At 38.4% G+C, this 27,929-nt stretch overlaps 3 protein-coding genes across 6 annotated transcripts in view; 1 reads left to right on the top strand and 2 right to left on the bottom strand.

Moving 5' to 3' along the window:
• Positions 1-6,092: 6,092 nt before the first annotated feature.
• On the bottom strand, positions 6,093-11,684 carry rps19 (ribosomal protein S19). The gene is made up of 6 exons (XM_081389217.1): positions 11,639-11,684; positions 10,890-10,966; positions 10,666-10,766; positions 7,374-7,557; positions 6,955-7,009; positions 6,093-6,150 (listed from the first exon to the last, which is right to left on the bottom strand). Exons 2-6 carry the CDS (start codon positions 10,964-10,966, stop codon positions 6,124-6,126), a joined length of 444 nt encoding a protein of 147 aa, XP_081245343.1. The 5' UTR covers positions 11,639-11,684; the 3' UTR covers positions 6,093-6,123.
• A 6,562-nt stretch (positions 11,685-18,246) lies between these two features.
• LOC308704018 (adenosine receptor A1) lies at positions 18,247-19,583 on the top strand (the record flags this gene model as incomplete). Its single annotated transcript, XM_081388067.1, has 2 exons — positions 18,247-18,587; positions 18,776-19,583. 2 exons carry the CDS (start codon positions 18,247-18,249, stop codon positions 19,581-19,583), a joined length of 1,149 nt encoding a protein of 382 aa, XP_081244193.1.
• Positions 19,584-22,676: 3,093 nt separating this feature from the next.
• Positions 22,677-27,929, bottom strand: part of cadm4 (cell adhesion molecule 4) — a 158,643-nt gene continuing 153,390 nt past the window's right edge. For all 4 annotated transcript variants that reach the window (XM_081388719.1, XM_081388721.1, XM_081388720.1 and 1 more), the window contains one exon: positions 22,677-24,217. In XM_081388719.1, coding sequence (XP_081244845.1) covers positions 24,108-24,217 — 110 coding nt within the window. In that variant the 3' untranslated portion in view covers positions 22,677-24,107. The remainder of the gene's footprint in view (positions 24,218-27,929) is intronic.

Here is a 27,929-nt window from a genome sequence, read left to right as displayed (position 1 = left end):
ATATATATATATATATATATATATATATATATATATATAGTTCCAAAACAGAGAATAGTGCCTTAAAACCCTAGCTCTAGCAAACTCTAGCAAACAAACAAACCACAATGATCCAAACAAATATCCAAACATTTTCACCTGAATATGATACAACAGGGAAGAAAAGATTATACGAACTCCCGTAATTGCAGCTAAATGTTAAAAGTAGTGATGGGAGAAACAAAGCTTTTCTAAACATCGAATCAATTAACGAATCATAGCATTAAAAATGAAGTGTCTGTAATGTGTTATTTTTTATTGTGGGGCTTGTTTTATAGAGAGCTTGGTTAATCAGGCCAATAAGAGACTATTAACTAAAACTCTTCCTTTTTATGAGCCTATACAAATGTGTCCACCACTGAACTATCGAAAAGTTATGACGTAACAAAGCCTCGTTTTTTTAAATCGCGTGGTTCGAAACAAATGATTCACAAAGGTTTCGAAGCTTCACAAAGCATGTTTCTGAATCACCCATCACGACAGGCTCCATCATCTCAATCCTTGCTGCATATGCGCTAACAGAATGTCTGCTGTCTGTAATGTGTTGTGTTGATTGGAGGATTTCTGGGCCGTGCGCTGCTTCCTCAAAAATAACTGTATTATCAGTGAAGTCTCAAAGCCACTCAACACCCTTCTTCTGTTTTTCTGCAAGGATAAATTTGTGACAGAGGGTCAGGATGACAGGGTGGGTAAACGCATGGACAGAATCCATAAAAAGATTAAGATATAACCGAATGTTCCTGTTAAACAAAGCTTTTGTTTGGTTGTGTGTTTGAACTGTTCTCCATTTATGTGCTCTTCCATTTTACTGTTGAAGTGTGGGTAAATATTATTTTTCCTCTGTCCTGGCCATGGCTAATTTAATCTTACCGTCCACTAGCTGAAGTAAACAGCCATTGTTGTTGGTGTTGAATGTCTTTCTGAAAAAAGAAAAGCAAACCGATTTGAGTAGGAACACTCACAAAACACATTATGCAAAAGTAAAACACTTACCTCTGGGGTCTATTGAAATGCCAGTGAAAATGAGTCGAGCAATGTTAAATATATTGGCGCCTTTACAGGAAGCACAACTTTCTTTTGAGATTCAGCATTCTTTTCCATTCGACAGCGTGGCATCTCACTTTTTAAACGAGCGCGTTCTTTGTGAATGGTCCCTGAGACTGTCTTCCTCTCCGACTGTCGCTGACACTCAGCTTCTGCGTGGCGTCTTTGTTAATCTACCCATCATGCTCTGTATGTGTTTGGGGGGCAGGTGGTGTAGTAAGTCCTGGTGCTTTTGTGTATTAATCTTCTGTGTGGCTGTGTGATGTCTCCCTGTGTGTGTGGCACAGCCTCAGGCCAGACAAGCCTGTGTTGTCTTTACTCAACAGGCACATGGCATGGCCTGCTCCCTTGGACATAACACCTGTTTTGAGGGCAAAAGGCGAGCTATGAACAGATGCAGGTTAGAAACACTGTTTGAGTGTGTCTGTTTGGCACTTGATCTGGGTTCGTATACGTTTGTCAGACATAGTCAAACACCTGTCAAAGGATGGACCAAAGCAGAGTCAAGTTTAAAGGAAGATAAACTATTAGGAAGACAAATTAGGGCTGGTAATTTAACATGCCAATTTGGTATGATTAGTCAAAAAATACAAATATGAACATATTAATATTAATTTGTACTCATATAAATAGACATATTGCATTGATACTTTTATTGTATATTAAAGTTATCATTTCATTGCAATTTGACATATTTAATAGGCTACCCATATTTATATTTAATAAGGCATTTTCCAACCATCAGAACAATTGAAGCTTGAAGTACCAATTTCACAGTAGTACTCTTGGGTTTTGTTAGAAATAATCGATTGATTATTCTACTTTTAGCCCTAATAAAAACAACTCTTAATAGTTATTTGAAAGATTTTTTATTTATTTAATAAGTGTTTATCTAGCCTATCCTTTCTTTCTTAAATGATTTGAAGAATATTACGTTCACACAGCAGTAGAATACGGTTGTCAGTTCTGCAGCCTATCTGAATACTTAATGGCTTATGAAACGAAGACTTGCACTGAAAAATGGGGGCAGGCACTGTTGCACTCTATGTTCACACAGAAAGAGTTTTTGCATTCCATTGTTTTTCAGTGTGAACACAAATAGACGGACGTCTTTAACCATTGCGCTCAAATCTCACGTCTTCATCAGCGTCTTGCGCATGACACAGCGCAAGATTCTAAGAACGCTGCGTTCAAGTTAAAAGTTCAACTTTTAAAAAACGCATAGACCTTGAGCTTTTTTTCATTCCAGTGACCTGCATCTCGCATTTTAAACAGCAAAAACGCGCTCTGTGTGAACCGGCCCTATATTGCTACATCCAGCGCTAGCCTATCTCACGACCAATTCGTAGGAGTAAGTAAAATGTGAAATTCGTACGATTTGTCTAAACCCCAGTGACAGTTAGGTTTAGGGGCAGGGTCTACGAATTCATATGAATTGGGCAACTCGTAAAATATGTAGGCCTACGATTTAGCAAAAATCGTACAAATTCGTATCAGTGAGGTTGTATGAATTCGTACAAATTAGCCACCTCGTAAAATTCGTAAGAACTGCCGTGAGATCGGGTTGTGTAATCTCATAAGATTGTCAGATTTTCCCGGCCTCGGGCCAGTAAACACGTCATCTGAGATGTCAAAGGGAGGGGGGATTATTTTGATGAAAATTTACGAGGGCACATGAAAAAAAAAATATTTAAAAAAAGATGATTATGTGCACAGATAAATCATTTATAATAAATACAATATTCCATAAAAAAAATCAAAATTGTCCATTTTGATGATTCCATAGTGACTTTAAACAGGCGTGCGTGAGCACAATAACTTAATTATTTAATGTTGTAATTTTAAATGTAGTAATTACTGTTTTAATCTCCTCCATATACACCCACAGACTCCATTATGAAAACAATGCCCTGGAAAGATAATAGACGTGAAGGCTGCAGGGCTCGGAGTTGGCGGCGGCGGCGGCGGCATCGTTGGAGGCCAAGCCGCACTCAGACAGTAGCAAGTGAACAAACAGCAACACCTTCTAAACCAGCATTCTTGACATTCTCCTCTATCACTCAAAGACATGTTTATCTTTCTCTCCTGCTTCCAAATTACAGGGTAGAGACAGAGAGAGGAGTGGTTCAGGTGCTCCCAAACAGCTGGCGAGTTGAGTGGGGGATATGAAAATGTTATGAAATGAGTCAGGCTATCTCTTGAGAGATGAAGGACAAACGCAGAAACGCCAATTATGTTGATGACTGATTTTGTAAAAAGAGATTCTGTATTTACACGACCATTGATAAACTGCCGCGGAGCAATAGACACAGAGAATGAAACATCTTCCCAGGGAACATCTGAACAAACATTGTGTCAAGCAAACACAGAACAGTAAACAACACAAATCGGCACTCAAACACAAATCACCCGGGACATTTCAACTGTCTGCAGTGACACCGACGTGAACAAAATGTGTTGATATAATCGTATACGGTAGCCTATTTATTATGTAAGAAACTATTTTCTACTTCTTTCATGTTTTTCCTTAACGAAAGTAAATGGTGCATCATGACTCGAGTAGCCTAGGCTAGATTTTATTTTGATGCAGCTCAGCTTCGCGCTCCATACAAATCTTGATATTTGCTGCCCTCTGGCGTTCATTAACCGTAATTAGCCTAAAACTAGTCCAACCCAAGTTTTTGCCACTGGTGAATTTATATTTGCCGTTCTTATCCAGTCATGAGCCACTAACTGTACAATATTAGTCTACTTTATTGGCTATATGTTGTCCCCATTACAAAGAGTCTTTTTTCGCTGCATATGTCGTTAGCTTAATTCAAAATAGCATAACTGCTTTTAGCAGAGACGCACACGATTGTCTTTATGTACGATAAAAAAAAAAAATAAAAAAAAAAGGGCCGCTGGGTTAGAGCAGCAATTTGTTTACATTAAGCCATCCATTTAGCTGCTCGACCCAGCGACTATATTACAGCAGGGTTCCCAACTCTCACGCATTTGGCGTGAGACACGCGCTTTCAGGTTCTGTCTCACGCTCATTCTGCCCAAGTAAATCTCACGCCAAGTTGCCAACCCTGCTTTTGGTATGAAACATAGTCTCAGCTTTAAAATTTTGTACGTTTTGATACGAAATTCAAACAATAAATACCGTTTTGGCACACTTAATGCGGCATGACAGATCGCTGAAGCGCCTCAGTTGAAGCCAGGGCCATTGAAAAAACATGCTTTGATCTCGCCGACACACGGTCACGTGGTTCATGGAGCTCTCATTAGATCCAAACAAACCAGCGCTGTCAATACATTTGAATGGCTTTAAGCAGGATACAGGTATATGCAGCAATTTTTGGTAAACATTGCATCATAGTGTGCATTGATTATTACGTCGAAGACATTTACAGTAGGCCTATCACTTTATTCTGGAGAGTGATGGAGAAGCAACATTAATGTTAATGTTTTTCTTGTATATAACCCTCAGGTATTCTTTCCTTACTGATCACACTCATAGGTGGTCAAATGTGACCATACACTATACACTTTTTTTATTAAATGTTCTATATTTTAGTTCAATACTATTTCATATTTTGAGATCTTTTGGTACTAAATTCTATTTGTGCAATAATTATGGTCCATTAATGACAACTTATATTTTATATTTATATATTTTTTATATTATATTTTTTCTAAAAAATTTGTATTACTTGGATTACAATACAGTATTTAAGGTTAAAATGGAGAAAAGGGTTTTAAATTCCAATGCAAAGAGGAAAATTAGTCATTTTGTGGCCAGAAAAATCATTTTTATTTGTAATGCCATGGTTTACACAGTAGGTGCCTGTATCTTTAATAAATATACATGTATCTACTAGTCTAGTTGCTCAAAAGAGTATCGCAGGTCATAACTGCTTACTTATTTTTAGGTTTTGCATGTAGGAATGATCAAACACTAAATATTTCAAATAATATACTTAAAAAAAGTTTAACAATACTCTTATTGGCACACACAAGTGAATATTAATAAATGCAAGAAATACTGAATTTAACCCAAGTAAAGCAAAAAATGGTGCTAAAAAGGCAAACTGCATTCAACAAAATATTGTCTTTATATGTACAGTAGGCTATATACACACGTGAATTGATATTGAATCAAGAATAAATAATGAAATAAATTTGGGGTCACAGCTTAAAGACCATATAGGCGAATGTAGGTCCCATGGCCAAACCCGTTGAGAACCACTGTTAGATAACCTAAACAAACTTAAAAGGGATAGTTGACCCAAGTTAAACTCTCAAGTTGTTCCAAACATGTATGAATTTCTTTCTTCTGCTGAAAACAAGACATTATGAAGAATGTCAGTAATCAAACAGTTGATGGACCCCATTGACTTCCATCATTTTTTTCTCTCCATATTATGGAAGGCAATAATTTGAGATTTTCTTGATTGGGGAAATTAAAGATCATTGGGTTTAATATTCAAAGAACAAGTTCATACAACAGGTTTCATCATTTGAAAAATGGAAACAAAACATGATCCAGGTAGTGGAGAAAGAACTCTGGCTGCCAACACAAACCAAATGGACTTCATATCGTACAAGCCCACATGATGGCACTGTAACCATGCAGCAACCACACAATTCAGCTCAACACACAGCGGTTCCACTGCCATGCATTTATCCATTAACTGCTCCAAATTCCTCTGCCAAAACCAGCAGAAGGGAAATAAAGACACTTGTCTTAATGAGTAAATCAATCAGCATCCATGCCAAGTTACACAAATCCAGCCTTACTGTTCATCAGACTCTAGGAAGATGATGCAAGCAATTTGCCTGAAGCACCTGAGACTGAATTAATGCAAAATATGACTAAAACTGAAAACAAAAAGAACATCAAGTTAACCTATGGCTGGAGGGGAGGAATGATTTTTTTTTACAGAACATTAAGACAATGTCTTTATTACATTTTTCAGCTTTTGTCCCTTAAGGAAAAACAAAACAAGACACTAGACACAGTGTTTGGTTTCTCAAAAAAGTTTATTTTACACTTCAAGATTTCTTGCTTGCAGTAGCAACCTGCAACAGATAAAGAAGAAAAAGATCAGGATTAAGAGACATCACCACATCAGTCTGGTTATTTCCTGCACCCTGTCGAACCAAAATCCGTGAGAAACAAATCAACAGTGGAGAAAGATTTAGGAGCCATTCAGGTTCTGGTTGCCAGGAGATTAAGAAAAACATTGGGATCTATACTGACACTGTTTTTGCTCATGCCACCAATGAGAAGCCAAGCATATCAACAGTGCCCTGGAAAGAGTCAGAGTGCAGAAAACACAGCCAAGGCAAGCACAACACAAGAAAATCACGTTAACTCATCTGAATTCAGCTCATTAAGGGGATCAGGCAGAATAAAATGCCGCCATACGGCAGCCCAGCGAGCATGAAATTCAATCGGCTTGTTTACTTCCTCCAGCATTGGATTGGCGCACAGCGGTAGCTCGCAGGGAAAGCGGAGGACCAACAGAGTGGCGAAACGCAAGCGAAGGCTTTTGAGGGGATGTGCATGCATTTCCTTTCTGAAGATAGTACTGTCCACATTAAATCAAAGCTACTGCAGTCAAAACTTAATTTTAAGGCCTTTTAAGTGAAAATAGGTTAATCACATTCAGTACCTGTAACATTTTAATTTTTAAATTTAAAAGTAACATTTAATTTTTTTAATTCCTTTAATTCATGTGAATTCTGAGAACCACCATCTGTTGTACAGTATCTAACTAATTTCAAAAGCCTGACTTGACTAAATCAATAGCTATTTTTTTTTTTTTTTTTTTACAAATGTTCAAGTTGACAAATACAGTAATACAATAAGCAGTTTCTTACCTGCCCAGCAATTCTGTCCAGGTCTCTGGTCCCCTGAGGGGTCAGTCTACGCCCACTGGAAAATGGAAACAATTGAGAATTAGTTGGAAAAACCACAACATAATCATGGATTTTTATCACAGTAACAACATAGATCAGGGGTGTCAGAACCTTCTTTGAGGGCCACTGTGCCTCAGTTTGGGTCCAATTTGCCTCAACACACCTGCCTAGAAGTTTCTAGTATGCCTAGTAATGATTAGCTGGTACAGATGTTTAATTGGGGTTGGAGCCAAACTCTGCAGGACAGTGGCCCTCAAGGAGCAGGACTGGACACCACTGATATACAATATACACACCATTGTCCCATTAGGAAAATTTGGCTTGGGCTTAGTGTATATATAGATCATATATAATCAAAGGCAAGTCTGCAGTCTACTCACCCATTGGGGTCTTTCTCCACCATCTTAAGGCCCTCAAGGGCCTGGAGCACTTTACGGGCCACGTTCTTAGAACCCACGCTGAAGTGAGAGGGGCACACGCCATTCCTCTTACGCCCACCGTAGATCTTGGTCATAGAGCCCACACCAACACCTCCACGAAGGTACAGGTGACGCACTGTAGAGGCTGAGAGAAGACAGAGGGTCAGAAGAGATTTCTTCAGGGCAGTGAGGGACAATAGAAGGCAACATGCCAAGAAACCACCAAATGCAAGTCAATTCAAACTCACAGCAAAAATGCAGCGCTGCACAGCATAAAATCTCTGATATCAGTACCTAACAACTCAAACTCAGCTCTTAAATATACACAGTGAGTCAAGTGGGATCTTTGCTTGTTTCAGAAAGTCTAATCAGTTTCTCAGCACAAACCAGAAACTGCTGACACATTAGCAGGACAAGGTCATTAATAATAGAGCCCAATCCTGACACAATTGCTTGCTTTTACCATCCATTGTTTTCCACCAGATTCTCAGAGTAGACATTAAAAAGCCACTAAACTTTGTCATCATTTGAAAAACATGACACTTGTGCTTACAGCACAAAGCATTCAAATGGATCAGACCACAAAACAGCAAAACAAAGTTAACCACACCAAAGACGAACGTACACTGTGCGAGTTCAGACACTCGGGAGGTTGTGAGCTTAACATTAGTCGCGTCAAAGCAGCTAGAACACAGTACGACTGTACTGCACAGCGAACCTTTATAAACGTTTGAAAATTATCAGGAGGTACTCTGATAATAACGTACTCTGCTCACAATTCCTCTCACACAATGCAAGCCGCGACCATAACAGCATAAATGATTTCCATGCAAATTCTCTAGAGAGAGAGAGAGAGAAAAAAAATTTTTTTTTTACTGCTTTTACTGCTAAAATTTGCATACCGAAAAGCTGGACAAGCAGTTCAATGCCTTCATTGCTCAAAACACGCATCTTAACATATAAATGTAAACCTGCAACTTATGTGCCGAGTAGCATTAATGCTGTGAAAATATTTATATAATACAATATTAGTCTGATTAAACCACTGAGTCTGAGTTTTTATAATCTTTAGCAAAATGTGATTGAAGTTTAAACTGCACAATTCTTGCGGTCATCTCAAATAATTGTGATTGGATCAAATAACCACAATCAGATGATTAACCAATCACAACAGACCTAGCCTATATTTCTATCTGTCTGTTATCACAACAGACCTATATTTCTATCTGTTATATTGTTTTATACACACCACTGCCTGCCATTTATTTCTGAACCATTCAAATCACACTAAGAACTTGAAACAATGTATAATTTAGAAACACTTTCCACTGTATTTAAGCAATTGTTTCATATTTAACATTTCTAAAGCCCTATTCGGACGGGACTAGTTTCACAGGGGGACGTTAGAGAAATATCTGTTTCACAGACGTACTTTGAGATTTTAATCCTGTCCGAATCTGCCATGTCTGTCTTTTTCTCACACGACCTCTGTAAAAAATCCAGAGCAAATTACCTACTGTTTTTCGTCAAACTCGGCGGTCCTCAGAGAAATCTAATCCCGTCCGAATGCGAATGTCTGTGATTACCGGACATTTTTTTTCCAAAACGCTTTTTCTTATGTGTTTTGGTCAACGTGACCTGCCATACAATCTCTCGCTATCGCGCCGGTATTCAAGTTTCTGCTTTTTGCGCACCGATAATGGATGTATACGTGTTTGGTAGCCTACACTGCGAAGAAAAAATAAAATAAAAAATGAAATCAACAAGAAGAGCCAAATCACGTAAACTGTTAAGACTGGCTACTGTAATATCAGTTTCAGGTAAGATTACTTTCATTTCTGCACTTAATTACATAACGTGTAAATTACATAAGTTAAAACTTTTTATTCCGGTGGGTTTATTATAAGAACCCAGTTCTATAAAATCATGATGTTAAATCTAGGTTTAGTTTTTTTTTTTTTTTATACTACAATTTTTATAAAAGGTTTACAAAACACTAAATACGTTAGGACGTTTTACTTTATATTTCAAAGTGCTTAATTTTAAAAGTACTTAATTTCAAATGACCATACGCAATCCACGCATTCTGAACACGTGATCTTCTGCAATGCCCACATGTAAAACAGACACTCCTACCTCAGTAATAAACACGGAGATGTTAGTCCCGTCCGAATCCGTACATGAAATCACAGACGTAGGTTGATAAGAATTGTAACTCAAACGTCGTTTGGAAAACTAGTCCTGTCCGAATAGGGCTTTAGGCTACGTACACACTTGTCAGTCCAAATCCGATTGGAATCTGATCTAAAATTATTGATGTCCACACTGTGTATCACAACTGTTCAGATCTGATTTGTGTCCCCATGCAGCTTTCGTTTTATGGAATATCTGCATTGGTTTCTATTGTAACGACGTTACGTTGCTAGGAATACGGCAAATACAACAACATGGAGGGGTTTGCAAAAGAGATGATGTCTTATTTAAATTTTACAACATGACCATGTGTAGCCACATCGCTAGTCTACTGTGTCGTATGATGCAGCGGCAGAACCGTAGGCTGGTATGCAACGGCTTTTCTCCCGGACTGTAGTCTCCGTCGGTTTACAAACATGCCTCCCTTATATTGTCATTTTCTGCTCATCTGGCACTTTGGAATACAGACTAGTTTCAGCAGCGACTTTCAGCGTGTTTCCTATAACAACATCTGACATTTACATTTATGTGGTGTGAGGGTCACAAAAACCATGCGAAATCCGATCAGAGCGGTCAGACAGAAACAGATTTCCAGAAATGCGATTTGAATAGGATTTCAAACCACATATGAATGTAGCTTGGAATGGATTTAATTAGATTTTTTTGCTGTTCACACTGCTAAATCTGATCGGATATGTACAAAAATCGGGTCTGAACGTAGCCTAAGTATTCAATAGCATATTACTGCAAATTAAAATGAAAAACATTGAACTTTATTGGTATTGACAACACATGCATACCAATCATATGTCTATTGCCAATAATGATACTTGGTACAGAATAACAGAATATAAAAGCTAAAATTACACTGACTTGACAAATGAAGATACTTACATGACTTTTAATAAAAAATACATATTGAAGAAAGGTTAAGTGTGGTACATGGCTGAAGTTAACGAAGGCAAAGCCAACATACTTGTTCTCCAGTATCTGAGTTCTCAGCATCTTTTTAAATTTTATGCATGTCCAAGAGCTCTTGTAAAAGAAATGGCACACTCACCAGCTCTAACGTAGAACCAGTTCTCATCGCAGGGAGCTAGCTCTTTATGCTTAGCCAGCTTAACGATATCAACCCAGTCTGGCACCTTCAGCTTCCCCGACCTGTCAAAACAATAGGCTACAAAATAAACTACAGTATAACTTACACAACCCCATAAGGGAGTCTCGAACAAAAACTTATGGACATGACTACAATCAACACTGAACACAAACAGTTAAACTGACTTCTTGAGGAAGGCTGCCAGCGCACGGACAAACTCCTGCTGGTTGACGTCTTTCACTGTTACACCACCGCCTGGCATCTGAAAATCATAATCAATACTAAATTTAAGTCACATATAGGCCTAATTTACAGTTTCCTTTAACAAGAGCAAGTCACATGTAAAACGATTAGCTAGCTATTAGCTAACACTAATATGAGCTACACATGTAAGAAAGTCTACGGATAGTGGGGTCTATTGCAGAGACAGAGCACCACTCATTATTAATAATCGCCTAAATATAACTGTAAGCTTAATTGTTCGGTTTTGAGTGTAAGTTAGCTGGGTGTTTGAAACGGCGTTAGCAATACGGCTAACGACCACGTTAACACCGAAGAGGAAAAAATGTACACAAACAAGCTCCATTGACTAGCAAATAAATTATACGACCAGTGTTTTAGACCATGTAACGACTATGCTTTTATTACTATTAACTCACGGTATTTTTAACGCAGTTAAGTACAGTAATGCACACTGAGTAGACCAGGCCTCAATACGACTGCATGGGCGCAGCCATTGGAACACCGGGGATTCTTAGCATGCGATCTAATTTAAACAAAAAATTAAACTACGAGTCTCGTTTCACCGTCATTTTATTGAGATTCGGTGTTAATATGATTACTGCTACATTACAAGTTGGATATAGGTTCAAACTAGTGACACAAATGGGTAAAAGTCACTTTATAACCTAGAAAGATACGGAGTATGAGTTACCTTGCTTGTGGACAGCAAAACGAAGAGGGACGTGCAGGGTTTCCTAGGCGTGTTAACAGGGGCTGGTCGCGTTTGTTATCGCGAGATTTGAACATGGTGCAGTGAGAGAGTCAGGGCCTGTGCAAATTTTGGGGTCTAGTATTAAGAATGTTTTGTAAACAAACAAAACAACTTATATTTAAGTATAACATTTTAGTGTAATATAGTATAATAGGCTATGTGTTCAGTGGGCGCACATACATAAACATAAGTGTTTAAAAGCTTTTGGTTTCCATTACCACCTACAAAGTACACTTAAATTTGAGACAAACATTTTGTCAAAACATTTAATAAAAAATCTAAATAAATGTTCTATAACAGAGAGAGTCACATTGGGATGGCAAGTATTATATTAGTCAAGGGAAATAGTAGGCCTAGGCCTGTCAGTAACCGTTGAAGCAGGACCCACAGAATATTTTTTAGGGATAACTTATCAGGGCTGCGTTTCCCAAAAGCATCATAAGCCTAAGTTGGTTGAAGAGACAATTGTTTTACGATGCTTTTAAGAAATGCGGCCCTGGTCATTTTGCTTAAAAAAAACTATTTATTTCTATAAGGTCAGTCATGCAGTCAGAAAATTCATCTCAACTTTCCCTTATTAAAACCTTCAAGGAAAGAAAAAAATACATAGACCGTTTTTCACCATCTTAAACTTATGAAGTGAGTGAAATTCGCTACTGTCCACAAATTTGAATTTATTTTTATTTCTGTTCTTTATGAATCCATCATTGTGCTAAATCTATCTTAATACTCAGCCACATTCAAAAATGCTTGATACATGTGTAGTGATTATGACCCTAGCAAATTAACAAATGTGACTTTTTAGCTATTTTTTTTAACAAAGTGTATCAGGTATAAGAGTTTGAAGTGTATCAGGTATAAGAGTGGTTTTCACAGCAATGCCATATAGAACAGAGGTGTAAAGAGTAGCTGAAAACCATATTTCATTAAAAGTACTGATACCTTACAAGGAAAATGAATTCATTACAAGTCACAACTCATGTTACCAATTCCAATACGATTTAAGTAAAAGTCTTTGTGATTCTGATTTGAACAGTATACTTAAGTATTTTGCTGAATGTATATTCAAAGATGCACTAGTCCCCAACACCTAAGAGACATGCCAGTGAAGAACTGAAGAAACAGCTGATTTGTGAGGAGAGCAACCATGTTTATTTTCTAAAAAAAAAAAAAAAATGAACATTGCCTGAAAATTGCAATAAATCAAGGTTGACACATCAAAATCTTAAATGTCTATCAAACACTCAAGTGCTCAAAAAGGGTGTAAAAGAACCATGTATTATTTATTTATTGTGATTTCTTTCTTCTTTTTTCAGGTCATTAGATTGTTTGGAGCATAAGAAACTGAATAAAGACATTTTTGGAAAAAATATATTTTATTCCTATGTTATGCTACTGTATGTCCTCTGTGGAGGACACCATCAGGATCCATTTATTAAGAAAATGAAACGACATGAACAGGCAAAAACAATGTGTTTATTTTTTTCTTTATTCACCAATCAATTTTTAGGTTTCAAGCTTTCAAACTTTGAATAAAGATGATTCCCAACCATGTTATGAAATACATAATGAATTATTTGATTTACCATTTAACTTTATGCTATATGCGTGTAGACATGGCCAACATGGTCATAAATGCCATTCCCATTCTATGCAATGCATCAATACACTGTAACTAATTTGCATATTAATGTATTCTTGGGGCAACATGTTATGGAAAAAGGTGTGTAATAATGGGAGTAATAATTGGGAATATTTTCACAAGAATATTGATTTATAATTTATTTCCCTATTTTCTCGTTGTCTCTCTAAAATGCCTGATATTCCATGATGGCCATGTCTACACGCATATAGCATAAAGTTAAATGGTAAATCAAATAATTCATTATGTATTTCATAACATGGTTATGAATCATCTTTATTCAAAGTTTGGATCAAAAAAAGCTTGAACCTAAAAATTGATTGGTGAATAAAGAAAAAATAAACAATCCTTAACTATGACAGGAGTCATAATGATTCATGCATAACAGCAGCCTTAAACAAGTTATACACGTTTGATAGTTAATGCATTTATTAACGTTTAGGGGTAAACTAAATCAATCAGGCTCCATAAGAATGAATAAGAAATATTTTGACTTTGAAATACATTTAAACAATGTATTAGTCATAATTTAAACTATTGACATCAGGAGCTTTATCATAAAAATTACTGAAAGGCACATTAGTTTGCCATTAACTTCACTGATCCTCCTTATCAAACATAGAAAATACTAAAGACACTAATAATTTATCTTAAAAGGTCCTAATCGGTTTTGTGATATTCTTTCCTATCAAACTAAACCTACTGTGACTTACAACAGTTCCTGAGGAAAAGGTTACCAAAAAGAATAGCCAAACAGGAAACATGAACTAAGGTCAGGGGAATGTTTGCTGGGATCATACAGTTCCCTCTCCATCCAGACACAGGCCGTGATGATACTGTACCTCCGTTCTCTGACTTTTTGAAAAGCCACACAACATCACTTAACTGGGCTGAATACTAGTCGTAGTACATGTGTATTTGATTGTAAGTTTATGATAAACTTGATCAATCCAGCATGCCCACCACTGCATCCGTCCATCTCTCTAGACCAGGGCCTAGACCTGTTCAATCCTGCTCCTGGAGGGTCCACGTCCTGCAGAGTTCAGCTCCAATACACCTGCCTGGAAGGTTCTAGTGAGTCTGAATATCTTGATTAGCTGGTTCATGTGTGTTTAATTAGGGTTGGACTTAAAGGATTAGTTCATGTTTAATTAGGGCTGGACTTAAAGGATTAGTTCATTTCAGAATTAAAATTTCCTGATAATTTACTCACGTCATCCAAGATATTCATGTCTTTCTTTCTTCAGTCAAAAAGAAATTAAAGGAGAACTCCGGTCAATTTTAACATCGAGCTCATTTTTTTTGTAAATTTGGAGTGCTGTCAATACAGAGAACAACTACAAAAATCGGTGTTGCCTACACCGTGTTATCCTCTTTTTAAAATTTGCACCCTGTTGACTTCAATGGGGCAAGTTTTAAACCTGCTTTTAGCCTCTTAACATCCTTGATGTGTCATTACAAGTGCACAGCTAATGTGAGTGATTCCTTCAGAGTGATCACGGGTGAATCTGACTGCAGTAGATGTGAAAGATATGAATAAAAATGATGTTATTTCAGCCAGCGCACATACCTGTATTTACATCCTGTTTTCGGTCGAAGTCCATAGTAATCGATTGCCGAGTTCACGCGCGTGATCATAGGTAACTAAACCTATCCACGTGAACTCGACAATCGACTACTTTGGACTTCAACCGAAAACAGGATGTAAATACAGGTATTTGCGCTGGCTTAAATAACATCATTTTTATCCATTTCTTTCACATCTACTGCAGTCAGATTCACTCGTGTTCACTCTGAAGGAATCACTCACATGACCTGTGCACTTGTAATGACACATCAAGGATGTTAAGAGGCTAAAAGCAGGTTTAAATATTGCCCCATTGAAGTCAACAGGGTGCAAATTTTAAAAAGAGGATAACACGGTGTAGGCAACACCGATTTTTGTCGTTGTTCTCTGTATTGACAGCACTCCAAATTTACAAAAAAATGAGCTCAATGTTAAAATTGACCGGAGTTCTCCTTTAAGACGGGCCTTGACATGTGCTGGTTTAAGCAGGGGAACCTTCCGTGCCATGCATGATTTCAAACCATGACGTCTTAGTGTATTACCAACAGTAACCTTGGAAACGGTGGTCCCAGCTCTTTTCAAGTCATTGACCAGCTCCTCCCGTGTAGTTCTGGGCTGATTTCTCACCTTTCTTAGGATCATTGAGACCCCACGAGGTGAGATCTTGCATGGAGCCCCAGTCCGAGGGAGATTGACAGTCATGTTTAGCTTCTTCCATTTTCTAATGATTGCTCCAACAGTGGACCTTTTTTCACCAAGCTGCTTGGCAATTTCCCCGTAGCCCTTTCCAGCCTTGTGGAGGTGTACAATTTTGTCTCTAGTGTCTTTGGACAGCTCTTTGGTCTTGGCCATGTTAGTAGTTGGATTCTTACTGATTGTATGGGGTGGACAGGTGTCTTTATGCAGCTAGCGACCTCAAACAGGTGCATCTAATTTAGGATAATAAATGGAGTGGAGGTGGACATTTTAAAGGCAGACTAACAGGTCTTTGAGGGTCAGAATTCTAGCTGATAGACAGGTGGTCAATGTTAAAATTGACCGGAGTTCTCCTTTAAGGTTTTTTAGGAAAACATTCCAGGATTTTTCTCCATATAGTGGACTTCAACGGTTATCAATGACTTAAAGGTCCAAATTGCAGTTTCAATGCAGCTTCAAAGGGCTCTACACGATCCCAGCCGAGGAATAAGGGTCTTATCTAGCAAAACAATCGGCCATTTTCTAAAAAAAATTTTTTTTTAAATATACTTTTTAACCACAAATGGTCGTCTAAACTGCTTGAAACACAGGTAAAACTATTTATTTCTTATTAAAATGTTGTGACTTTTTCTTAATTTATGGTCTCCATGCAATTTTCCAAAAATCAACCCTTTGAAAAACAGCAAAGAGTCAGGTAAAAACAGAAAACCTTTATATCATGTCAAAGAATAAAAATAACACACAAAGTGTGACTTAAGTTTACTCAAAATTGAAGACTCGTCCTCTGAATCATCCAAGGAGAATCCTTCATATTTGAGTCTCAGTAAAAATAAATTATTTGACCAGATGTTAGTTTTTGGATCTTAATTAGACTTTTGAAACACTGAAAATAAGTGTGAGAAACCCTTTTTAACCTCACAAATGTATGAGACCCATACATAACAAAAGGTAAGGGGTCTTTTTAACAACAAATCGCATGGAACACAATGGGGGTCATGTTGACCCCTAACACAAAAGGCATACCCATTTTTTTCAACACAACAGGAAGGCCCGAATACTTTTCTAACCTTAAGACTGTCTTGTGAAGTTCAACAGACATCTTGTATATTAGTACAGTCTGTTTTTTTCTTTAAAGAAAGGCAATGATGCAGCCTTATTGAGTCATGGTAGAAATCTATCATTTCATACCCTGCTGAGAACTGAATTAGTTTCATGTGCATCAACACCTAAACTCCCAAACAGATAAGCTCTTCCTCTCCCCTTCATTCTTCTTTCTACCCAATCATTCCTGGCATTTCTGTTTACTTAAGATAGAGCCATGGCGTGCGTAAATCGGTGCTGGTGCATGTCAGTCGCAGACCGTGCATTTCTAAGTGTGTATATGTGAGCTGGGGTCTTTATGTGTTCCTGAATGAGATTGATGTTTGTTTATGGTGGCGATGCTGCCCTTTGTACTGGCCAAATGGAATGGGCAGTTCTGCTCACACACTTGAATGGACTGATAAGCCTGCACACACTGTATTGAACGGAGGAGTTTATGGTTTATGGTTATGAGTTCACTCCGTCCAGCACATTTCACCCACAAAGCGTGTGAGAGGAATTAGCATTGGTTGACAGACAAAAATCCCAGAGCTGACAGATTCATATTTATCTTCGCGCCTAATAACGGTAATTGCAACAACTCTTTTCTCTCATCTTTAATTCAATTGTAAATGTGATGGTTTATTAATTAACACATTTCCTGTTCCTTTCGCCAGAGGAGGACCGTGAACCCGCGAGTGCTTGTTGTATCGTTGGGCTCGTAGTTGATTAGCTGGAGAAATCAATTGTGTGGAGAGTGAAGTGAAGAAGCATTACAATGAGAGCGGCACAATGAGACGACTTCTAACTTTTACACAATTAATTATTTCAGTTCAATCAATTTGTTTGAGTGAGGAAAACAATGAAAGAACAGCAGGCCCAGCCCGCACATGCGAGGAGAACAACCCGGTCACACTAAACGCGTCTCTATAGCACGCATTGTGTTTATCGTGCAATTTATACGCAAAAATGTGCATATGATACGCATGGGTAGGTTCAGTAGTGGAGTGGGGTACGTATGTATTATACGTTTGGTTAGGATTAGTGGTGTGGGGTGCGTGTGTATTATACGCCCGCAATAATTTTTCATTACTATGAAGCACTCACAGGCATTCTCCGACTGATTACTGTCAGTGGCTGTTGAAAAGGTCAAACTCATTATGATAAAAAGACAGGTGGCATATTGAAGCATTTCGGGGGATATTTTAACAGCTATTTTATGATGCAAATATGTATTTCCCATTGTCTGGGCACAAAATGAAATAACCTGTCTGTCAGAGCATGGCAGGCTACGTGATCGGGTTGTCACAGCGGCTGTATAGCTGCTTGTGACTTTTCAGGATTTTCACAGTTTAGACTGTGATCACATCCGCCGTGTGGAGGCATCTGCCACAACAATCTCTGCTAACCTTTTCAATGGAGCGTAAACTTCAAATGGCAGGAATATCTTCTCGTCTTTTATTGTCTTGCATCCAGCTTGTTTAAATTGTTAAGCCACTCTTGAATTAGTTTGTATTTAATTATTGAATAATCATTATCATCTCCCTTTCTCTCTTAGGGGTCATGTATGCCGTGTGGCTATATTCCCTGATTCAGTGTGTAATAGCGGTGCTGGTGGTCGGAGTGTGTGTGAGGTTGTGCTTGGCTGCTGGTTCTGTTGCAGCTGGGGCAGGAACTAGAAGCTGGAGCACATCTGCATGCCTGAAACTTTGCCTCGGTGTGGTTGGGTCAGCGGGCAGTATTGTGGTCGCTCCTGTGTCTGTGCTGTTGAACCTGAGGAGTTCCCAGTGTCTGTACACCTGTATCGCTATGGTCTCTTGCCCCATACTTGTCAGGCAGTTCACTGTGTGCCTTCTGCTTCTACTCACACTTAACACACACCTGCAGTGCCGCCTGGGGAACAGGTGAGTGTGAACATGCCGACCTTGTTTTGCAGTGTTTATGCTCGAAAAGTTCAGCTAGTTCTCAGCTATTTTGATTCTTGCATATGTGAAATCACATTAAAGACTCAGTTTGTGCTGACTATAAAATCAGAGTATTAAATTGTGCTGAATATGCTTAAAATTCAGGACGGAGCTTATGTTTCTTTCAGATATGCAGGATTAGTGACTCGTAGGCGGGTTTTGTGCTCGGTGCTGCTCTGCTGGGTCATTTCAGTGATCACCGCCTTCAGCCAGTTCATCGTTTCCAGCTCTTCTGATACTTGGGGAGCAGCTGAGGATGACCGTAAAGCTGGACTCGGGGTGGAAGAATGGCCTGAACCAAATTACACCACCCCTGCCCTCCCTCCCAAACGGCCCTACCCCCAGGATCGCTCTGTAATCGGCCAGTTCTTGCCTTATGGAGGTTTTCTATCCAAGTTTCTGGTGGAGGACAATGAGAACTTCACGTATGCAGAGATCCACGGCAGTCACTGGGGCATCTGTGCCACCGACACCATGCTCAGTCCGGTTTTTCTTGTGTGTGTTTATGCCGTCACCGTGTTTGTTGTTCCTCTGTTGGTTCTGTTGGCCGTGTATCTGGACTTGATGTGCTTCATGCCACAGCAGAAACGGAGCTCAGTGTGGTCTCGCTCCTTGGCTCTCTCTGTCTCTCTGCTGGTAATGCTTTGCCTGCCCCTGCACATCACCCACGCTTTGTTACTCTTCGCCCCGAGTGCCACTAGACCCGACTGGAGCTCTCTGACAGCCTCTGTTCTTTTCCAGACGTATAGCCTAGTGCCCCCACTCCTCTTCACCAACACCTCTCAGCAGCTAGGCATCGAGAGCTCCTTGTTATCCGCGCCCAACCTGACCTCAAGGGTCATCATCTCTCGAGTCAAATCTGTGGGGAGTGCTTTCCGTTCAGTGGAAGATTACCGTCACCCTGGGCCGACACTGAAAGGACCTCCAGGGATGTGATGTCATGTGAAGAAGGCACTTACACCTAAAGTTGTCTGTAGAGTCCTTGCATGGGTAATATGTAATTATATTCAGCAGTTGAGTAAAACTAATCCAATATTAGCCAGGCTTTATTTGTATTAGGGTCAGCCCATGTCCTTTCAGATGGAATTACTATTTTGTTCATACCTTGTGTTATTTGAGACCATGAACTTTTATGAATTTATTGTAGACTTACATACCACGTTTATCTTAGGTAGTCATTAAATGGCCAATTACATTTAAATGGACACATTTTTTTTTTTTGTTCGCAAAGAATTCATTCCGGTTGATGGTTCCAAACTCTATTGTTATTTGTATATGCTATTCGACAACTTTTGAAAGTCCTGGATAGATAGTGGGATCTACGCATTTTGTTTCTTGTGTGACGAATATATTTAAACCATCAGTTCTGTACACCACAAATGTAAACTGCATCTTACCTCTTTATTTCCTTTAAAAAAAATTAGCCTCTCCTGTGAGACAGATTCTCAAGCACATTTTACATAACACTGGCATTTAATCATGTAAATTACATTTTGAAATCAAAACAGGGAAGTCTGCAAAAAGGTTATAAATTTGCAGAAAATTTTCATTTGTGGAACATAATGATCAAAGGTAAAATATATTTGTTGTTGTTCTTTTCAATCTATGTAGTACAGTGCAGAAAGTCCCAATACAGGAAGCAATCTGATGGAGCCTTTACATGTCTAATATTATCAAAGTTTTACACCAGCCATTTCAATCCAAATTAAATTTGGTCAGTTTATTCTAATTGGGGGTATTACATGAGACATTTTCATTCGGACTTGGCCAAACGTTAACCTGATAAAATGTTAACATTTCACAATCTGTTTATGGACTTGCACATTTGACAGTCAATCAAGTCTGGTTCAAATATCAAAACACATACCCTTGGTTTTGTTTTTATGATTAAGGCCCCAATACCACCCACGTCTAAAAGTGTTTTGTGTGTGTGTGTGTGTGTGTGTTTTTTTTTTTTTTACTTTAGGGGCCAATTATGAAGATATTTGAACTCAGTGGGGACTCTGAAACATTTGAAATTGAAGGAAATAAGTTTGTCTATGTTTCTACCAATTCCCATGAGGCCAGTAATCGTAATTCTTGAGTTATCATACCCTAAACATGACTTCCCAGATAAGAGTTTTTTTGGCTTCGAAATAATGAATACTTCAGGGGGCTGAAAAAAAAAAAAGTTGTTGCAATAAGCAAGAAAAATTTGTCAGATCTTAGTTTTATGTCACTAACAACAAATAAGCAAGCCACGAACAAAACAGCCTTTTCTGTTTGGACATGTAATGAGTCATTAGAAAGCACTTTGTAAATTCCTGTTATGTTGCAAAAATGGTCCAATAAATATTGCATCGCAGCCATGTTTAATCCCAGTGATACTCCAGGATTAAATGGTAAAATGATTTAACCAACAATCTCAGAAGAGTTTTATTTGAATACATCAATAAGTTTGCATTCTTATGCATAATTAAATATAGTATATCAAAATGTGTCCCATCAATGTATAAAGCCAATGCAAGCGTTTAATCTGAATGTTTAATTATAACCACTATAAAAGCATATCAAGTGGGAGAGACCACTTAAATGCATCAAGATAATTAACCACTCAATAACTCCCAGGGAAAACAGGATTCCATAGCTGTTTTGATTAAACGCGTACTTCTTATGTGCAGCTCGAATAAAAGCCCTGTTTCATACTAATTGGATTATTCTTTTTGCTCACTCGTGGCAGGCCTAGTGTAAGAAATGACTCCTTTTGTATCTGAATATTTGTGTTATGATTTTCATTTCTTCTACTCCCTCCTCGCCATCTCACTCCCCCAATCCACCCATTATTCATCCAAGTTTCAAGCATGAAATCCTCCATCTAACATTACTTTCACTCACTGTCTTTGTATAGCCCTGACTTTGATTTGTCTGGTGCTTTTTGTTTCTTGATCATTGTCTCACTCATATTTCTTGCAAATGCTTTTCTCTCTCATTAAAGTGTGCACTAACCTCCAATGCGAGGTGAATTATTGAGTGAAGTTGGAAAACAAGTAAAAGCTTTCCCTAACCGAGAGCTCATTCGATTGTTCTCTTCGCTCGAGAGCCTTTAGCTTCCTGACGAAATGACAATCTTTCATCACTAAAAGCGGCTTCAGTCAATTCATCGCACCTGCTCTAGTCCACATCCTCTTGAATGGGGTCACTGCAAGGAGCACGGAAGCTTCAAATCCGTCACGCACCGAATGTAACGTTCACCGTCCTTGGATAAAGCCGAAGGAAAGTTTGGCCGGCATTTGGTTTATTACCCATGGATCTGCCTTTGAGATGTCAGCCGAGGTCCAGTAAACAAAATTACAAGAGATTGATGAAGTTCAGATAAAGTCTACGGCTGTCATTTTTCATTTGAACTCTGCGTTTGGAGTTTGTCAGCTCACTGAAGCATAACTTGCTTCTCAGAAGCCCCAAAATTAGCAACTTATCTCATTTGATCATGCTTTGTGAAGCATTAACTCATAGGCTACCAAACGGAAATTGCTAGCATATGTCCTTCTTTATCTAAGGATCTGCTAAAAGCGAGCAGAACAGCAGGTAACGCAGGGTGCGCTTTGATTTCCATGTGACAGTTACTGTTTATGACAGGTTTCTGCAGAGCCTTTCCATCAATAGAGGACAAACACATCGATCAATCATCCTCCCCTAGCATTTAAATTTAATCCCACCCCTCCCGGAGCGCTCAGCAAGTGCCTTCTGACACATTCATATATTGATTGCAGTGGAATAATGGAGGAGTACTATTTTAATGCACCTGATCTCTCTCTCTCTCTCTCTCTCTCTCTTCGGTGTCTCTGCTCTTTTGTCATAAGAGTCTTATGATTCATCATTCTCAGTCACACAGCTTTCATCTCTGCTGGCTGCTTCTGCTAATTAAAATATCCTCCCCTTTTTCCTCGCTGCTTTTCTTTATTGCCGCTGATGAAACTTGATTGTGTCGGCTTCTCGAAGTCAGAAAATCAGTCATTCTCGCGAGATTCTTTAAGTATTTTTTATTTTTTTCGTGCTTGGTATCTTTCCCCTATAAAGATGTACAGTTAGCTATATCAACAGCGACGCAAAGACTATAAAATAAACAGGAAGTGAAAGACGAGGAGGAGACGTGAAAGACAAATAGGGAGAAAGACACAAAGAGGATCAAGAAGGAAGGAAGAGAATGAAAGAGGAGAGAGAAAAGTGGGTACACAGCTGTTTCTACTAAAGCATGGGAAGTATACAATTTATAACATTTACAATTATAATAACAGTAATAATAATAATAATAACAATAACAACAATCATAGTAGTCCAAATAATAATTAATAAAAACAATTAAGACCTCGGATATCTTTTAAAGACAAACGAAATATATATTTTTGTGAATTTTGATTTTTTTTAAAGATGACGTAACAGTAGTTTGTTCAGTTTTGCACCTCTAAGCTAATATTCTGTTAGTACGATAGCATCGCTTGGTAATGCGCGCAAAAGTTTTTTTTTTTTTTTTCTTAAAAGAGTCATTTAATTTACTTTGTAGACTTTTTCCATACAAATAATGACTTTAGAGATATGTTTCATTGTGTAAGTGTTTTTCGTGTTGAGCAATCAAAAAAATATCGAAATTCCTGACATGTTCTCTACAAACTCCTTTCCTGTTTATTCTCCCCCACGTCGAACTCCTTGCGTTTCCACGTTCTCAATGACTCTTTGCGATAATTAAGCCCCTTTTTACAGTCAGAGCGAGCGGGCCGCTCCAATTCATTCTGCTCATAAAAGAGAACATGTCTAATCCCTTAATTATTAACAAACAATAGTGGAGAGATAAAGGAAGGAGAGGAAGGAGCATTGGAGAGCGGGAAACAGAGTCACCGAGAGAGGATCAAAACGAGAGGAACTTTTCTTCACAAGTCAACAGGTTTTGGCCAACATGAGCAGATAATGGAGTTGCCGGATGAAAAGCGCAGATGAATACTTTATGAGGACGGCTCTGAGCTTGCAGCGCTGTCATTGGTGGAGTTATTCTCTACCAACTCGGTCTCTGAGGCCCAGCCACTTTGGCAAATGCAAGGGATTTCGATTTGCTCACACTGGGACATTCAATAGCTCATAAGCGCTATTCGGGTTCCCGTAGCAATGCCGTCTTGGCCGGTAATGGATCGGCTTGTTTTGAATGGACACTTTTCTCTCCTGGACCTACAATTACGGCTAGTTGTCTATTGTACACGAAAGAGTGTGTGTGATGGTCTCTTTCAATCATAATAATTATCCTCTCCTATCGGCTCTCTTCCCCTCCACCCTGCATGTCTCCGTCCTCTCCTTCCCACTCCAACTTCATATGGCACGATTGTGATTCCCTCTGGTTGTCGTTGTGGTGGTGTGTCTGTTTGGGAACAGTGTGTGTTGTTGTGTGCACTCTGCAGCGGTCCAGTGTTTCTGAAGAGCTCCACTAGGGCGGCGCTACAGTAGGTACTCCTTCTTGCCCTGGCTGGCATCATTACCGTTGAGGAACGCCTCCTGAACCTCGCCGTGTTCATCCAACCCACTGGCCTCATGAGTCAAATATGAACCTAGAGAGAGAAAGACACAATTTAATCATACTTCATTGCAGGGATTAAAAGAAAACCTTAAACACATTAAATCGCTTGCTGAGTCCAATTTAATGTATTTTAATTGAAGCAGGACACGATGAAGAGCTTGTGCCTTTTTTTTTTTTGTCTTGATTTCTCTATTGACTTTCATCCAATGGGGGACCAGGGCTAGTTGAGGTGTTTCAGCAACATTAAAACAAGTAAAACAATTATGAAACAACACACACAAAAAAAACTATTAATGTAACAGCAAAAATGTCAAATAAATATCAAACCATTGTTTGATTTAAAAATAATAAATTAAATACAAATGAATAAATTAAATAATATTTAATTAACCGAATATTTAATTAACATTTAAAATAAATGTGATAAATTAACCAAGCCTATTAGTGAGGTTTTATTATGTTCACTTCTGTATACAAAAACATTCATTAACAGCAGAATTCACACACACACAAAAAAACTAATTTAAGAGGTTTTTGAACTAGTTGTTTGAAACCTTCAAACAAAACCACTGCTAGAGAAAACACATTTGTAAGTGGACTTTAAAAACCTTACTGAGGTACAAGTCTTGTTTACTATTACTTATATATTATATATTTGTATATATTTTTCTAATTTTGTTCTTTTCTTTATCTGTTCTTTTTTTATTAGTTATATTAGTTATTTCTATTTAGCTTTAATTTATATTTATGAACTTATTTTCTTAGTTAAGCAGCGTTTCCACCGAAATTACCCGGAACAATTTGTCCCAGGAACATTTTTTCCCTGTTGCTTTCTACGTTTCCACCGCGATATACCGTGAAGATTAGGCAAATTAGTCCGGTGACGTATGACTGCACGCACCGCAACAATGGTGGTTGAAATGAAATGCTGCGTGGAGTCAACCAATCAAAATGCGTCATGAACTCAACCAATCAGCACGTTCAGCGCCCAAGTCCCACCCCCGAAAGTTCCTGAACTTTGAAAAAGTACTACCTCGCAAGCAGGGACTTTCTGAGGGGGAAATTTTTTACCTTCATTTAGACCCTGGTTCCTGCGGTCGAAACACACCGAGTACCACCCCAAAGTTCCTAGTTCTTGGGGAAAGTTCCTGCGATGGAAACGCGGCTTTGGTTGCCAAGGCAACATTTCTCTTTTCTTTTTTTTCATCAAATAAGTTTTCATTTAATATTTATATGTTATTTCAGCTTTATGATTTTTTTATACTTTCAGTTTTAGTTGGCAATAACAATAGCACCACATGAAGCATAGCCCTGATACCTCTCCATATTTTTTCCCTTGTGTCTTCACCTTTCTCCGTGTCCTCAATCAGTATGTCTCAAACTAAACTGGCTCTTGGGGATTGATGCTGTCGTGTTGGATGGCATCAACCTTCCATGCATCTAAACCTTCTTCTCTGGAATCAAGTTTGCAGGGCCAGCCAAAGTCATCTGCTATAATTAGGGGAACTTATGCAGATCAACTTTTAATTAATCACAAAACTCATTAAGCATAATCACCTCTGACATTTTACTGCACAGTCAGCGATATGGTACAGTGAAACCTTTTTATTCACATCATTATATGACACAATGGTTTTGCCTCTGTGGCTCGGGGACAAATAACTGAAATAACTAAGGCAGAATTGACTCTATGGCACCGGCACGACACAGTTTAATTAAAAAAATCGATCTTATGTACGTGCAATTTTACTTTCTTAAAATGCAAGCGTACAGCAGAGGCTGATGGGGTCATTAAAAGCAGTGATGTCGTGGACCGCGCGGGACAAAGACAATGCATCAGAGCTGTAATGTTCCTCTTCCTCTTCCCTAAGATTAATCACTTCCATTCTGCCTTTCCAGGCACCCCAAGGTTAGACAGGATCAACCCTAATGCTCTCTGTCTCTGCGCCGATGGGTGAACTAACTCTTTCTGACTTTGATTGGCAGGTGGGGTCGGGTTCCTCGCAGCCCTTTGCCTCCGCCCTAATTTGCGGGTGCCGTGATCTTTATTGGAAACTGTGACACACTGATATGACCAGAAGTTCTTAAAGAGGTAATTAAGTTTTCTTTATAGATACCCCACGATACGGTTGACGAAAAAAGGCAATTAAACACGAGGCCGTAGCTACTTTTCCACAGGCTATTTTTATATCACAGGTCTGGCACAGTCCTTTGCAGATGATGTTCTTTCTTTCTCCCATCTTTCCTCTGAACATATATACATGTAAACTTTCTGTGTGCCCTCAGAAACACACACACACACACAAAAAAACCTTCTCACACCAACTATTATCTCCTCCTGATTTTTTACTAATCCATTTCATCACCATTAGGGCGGGCGGCATGATCAAAATCTTCAGCAGGATCGCTAGTGTGACGTTGGTTTTATTAGTCCATAACCAAAATATAATGTCAAGTAACCAACATTTCATAATAAATTTGACCAGTTTTTGCCACCAAAGGGCATATTTTCAATAGTCAAAAGATTAAATGCCATTCAGGAACAAAGTACCAGTAAAATAGTAAAAGTAATATTTGAACTAATATATTATACACTTCCGTTCAAAAATTTGGGGTTGATTAGATTTTATAATGTTTCTGAAGGAAATCGCTTATGCTTACCAAGACTGCATTTATTTGATTCAAAATATAATAAAAACAGCAATATTGTGATATATTATTACAATGTAAAATAACTGTTTTCTTTAAAGGGAAGCTATTATGCCCCTTTTTACAAGATCAAAAATAAGTCTCAGGTGTCCCCAGAATGTGTCTGTGAAGTTTCAGCTCAAAATACCTCACAGATCATTTATTATACCATGTTGTAAATGGCCATTTTTGAGTGAAAACCATGCTGTTTTCGTGCATATATCTTTAAATGGAAATGACCTGCTGTTCCCCAACCCGCTGTCCAGAACAGGGCAGAGCCATTACAGCTCGTGCCTTGGATACTCTGTATAAAAAGTTAAAGCAGCATAATATACAGTACCTACTGCTATATATGCTGTTAATATGAATCAAACAACAAAAGGAAATCAGGAAATCACTCGCTGGTCTTGACTGAATTACTTTAGTAGCTTTATTAAGAATACATTTCTTACTTGAATACTGCTGTTAAACGCTCTGGCGAGGAGATAACCATGGCGGACTGTGTACAGTTCACTCAGGGCGGGGTCTATGTTAATAGGGCTGTCAGCAGTCGTGGACGGGGCCTAAGCATTTGTGACATTTGCAACTGCTTGTTCTGAGACACTAATGATTTATGGGGATTAAAAAAAGGAGAGGGTGGATTTTTAACATAGGGTGGTTGTGCACACACTGCTGACACACATTTATGTTCAAACACCATGTAAAAGTAAATTTTGCATAATAAGTCCTCATTAATAGATTTTAAAATCTAATTTATTCCTGTGTATCAAAGCTGATTGTTCAGCAGCCATTACTCTTCAATGTCACATGATTCTTCAGAAGTCATCCTAATATGCCAATTTGCTGCTTAAGAACACATCTTTACTGTCACTTTTGATCAATTAAATGTATCCTCTCCCCAATCTTACCCCAAAAATGTTTGAATGGTAGTGTTTATAACTAATATTTTTTAACCGAATACTCTGAATTCTGATTGGACGAATGTAAAATAGCAGATATACAAAACACCTGCAAAAACACAAATTTAATGTGTCCTGGCTCAGAAACTGTAAACA

This window comes from Scardinius erythrophthalmus (assembly GCF_964197995.2).
Source record: "Scardinius erythrophthalmus genome assembly, chromosome: 16".
Taxonomy (NCBI): domain Eukaryota; kingdom Metazoa; phylum Chordata; class Actinopteri; order Cypriniformes; family Leuciscidae; genus Scardinius; species Scardinius erythrophthalmus.
This window is presented reverse-complemented; position numbering and strand designations above follow the sequence as displayed.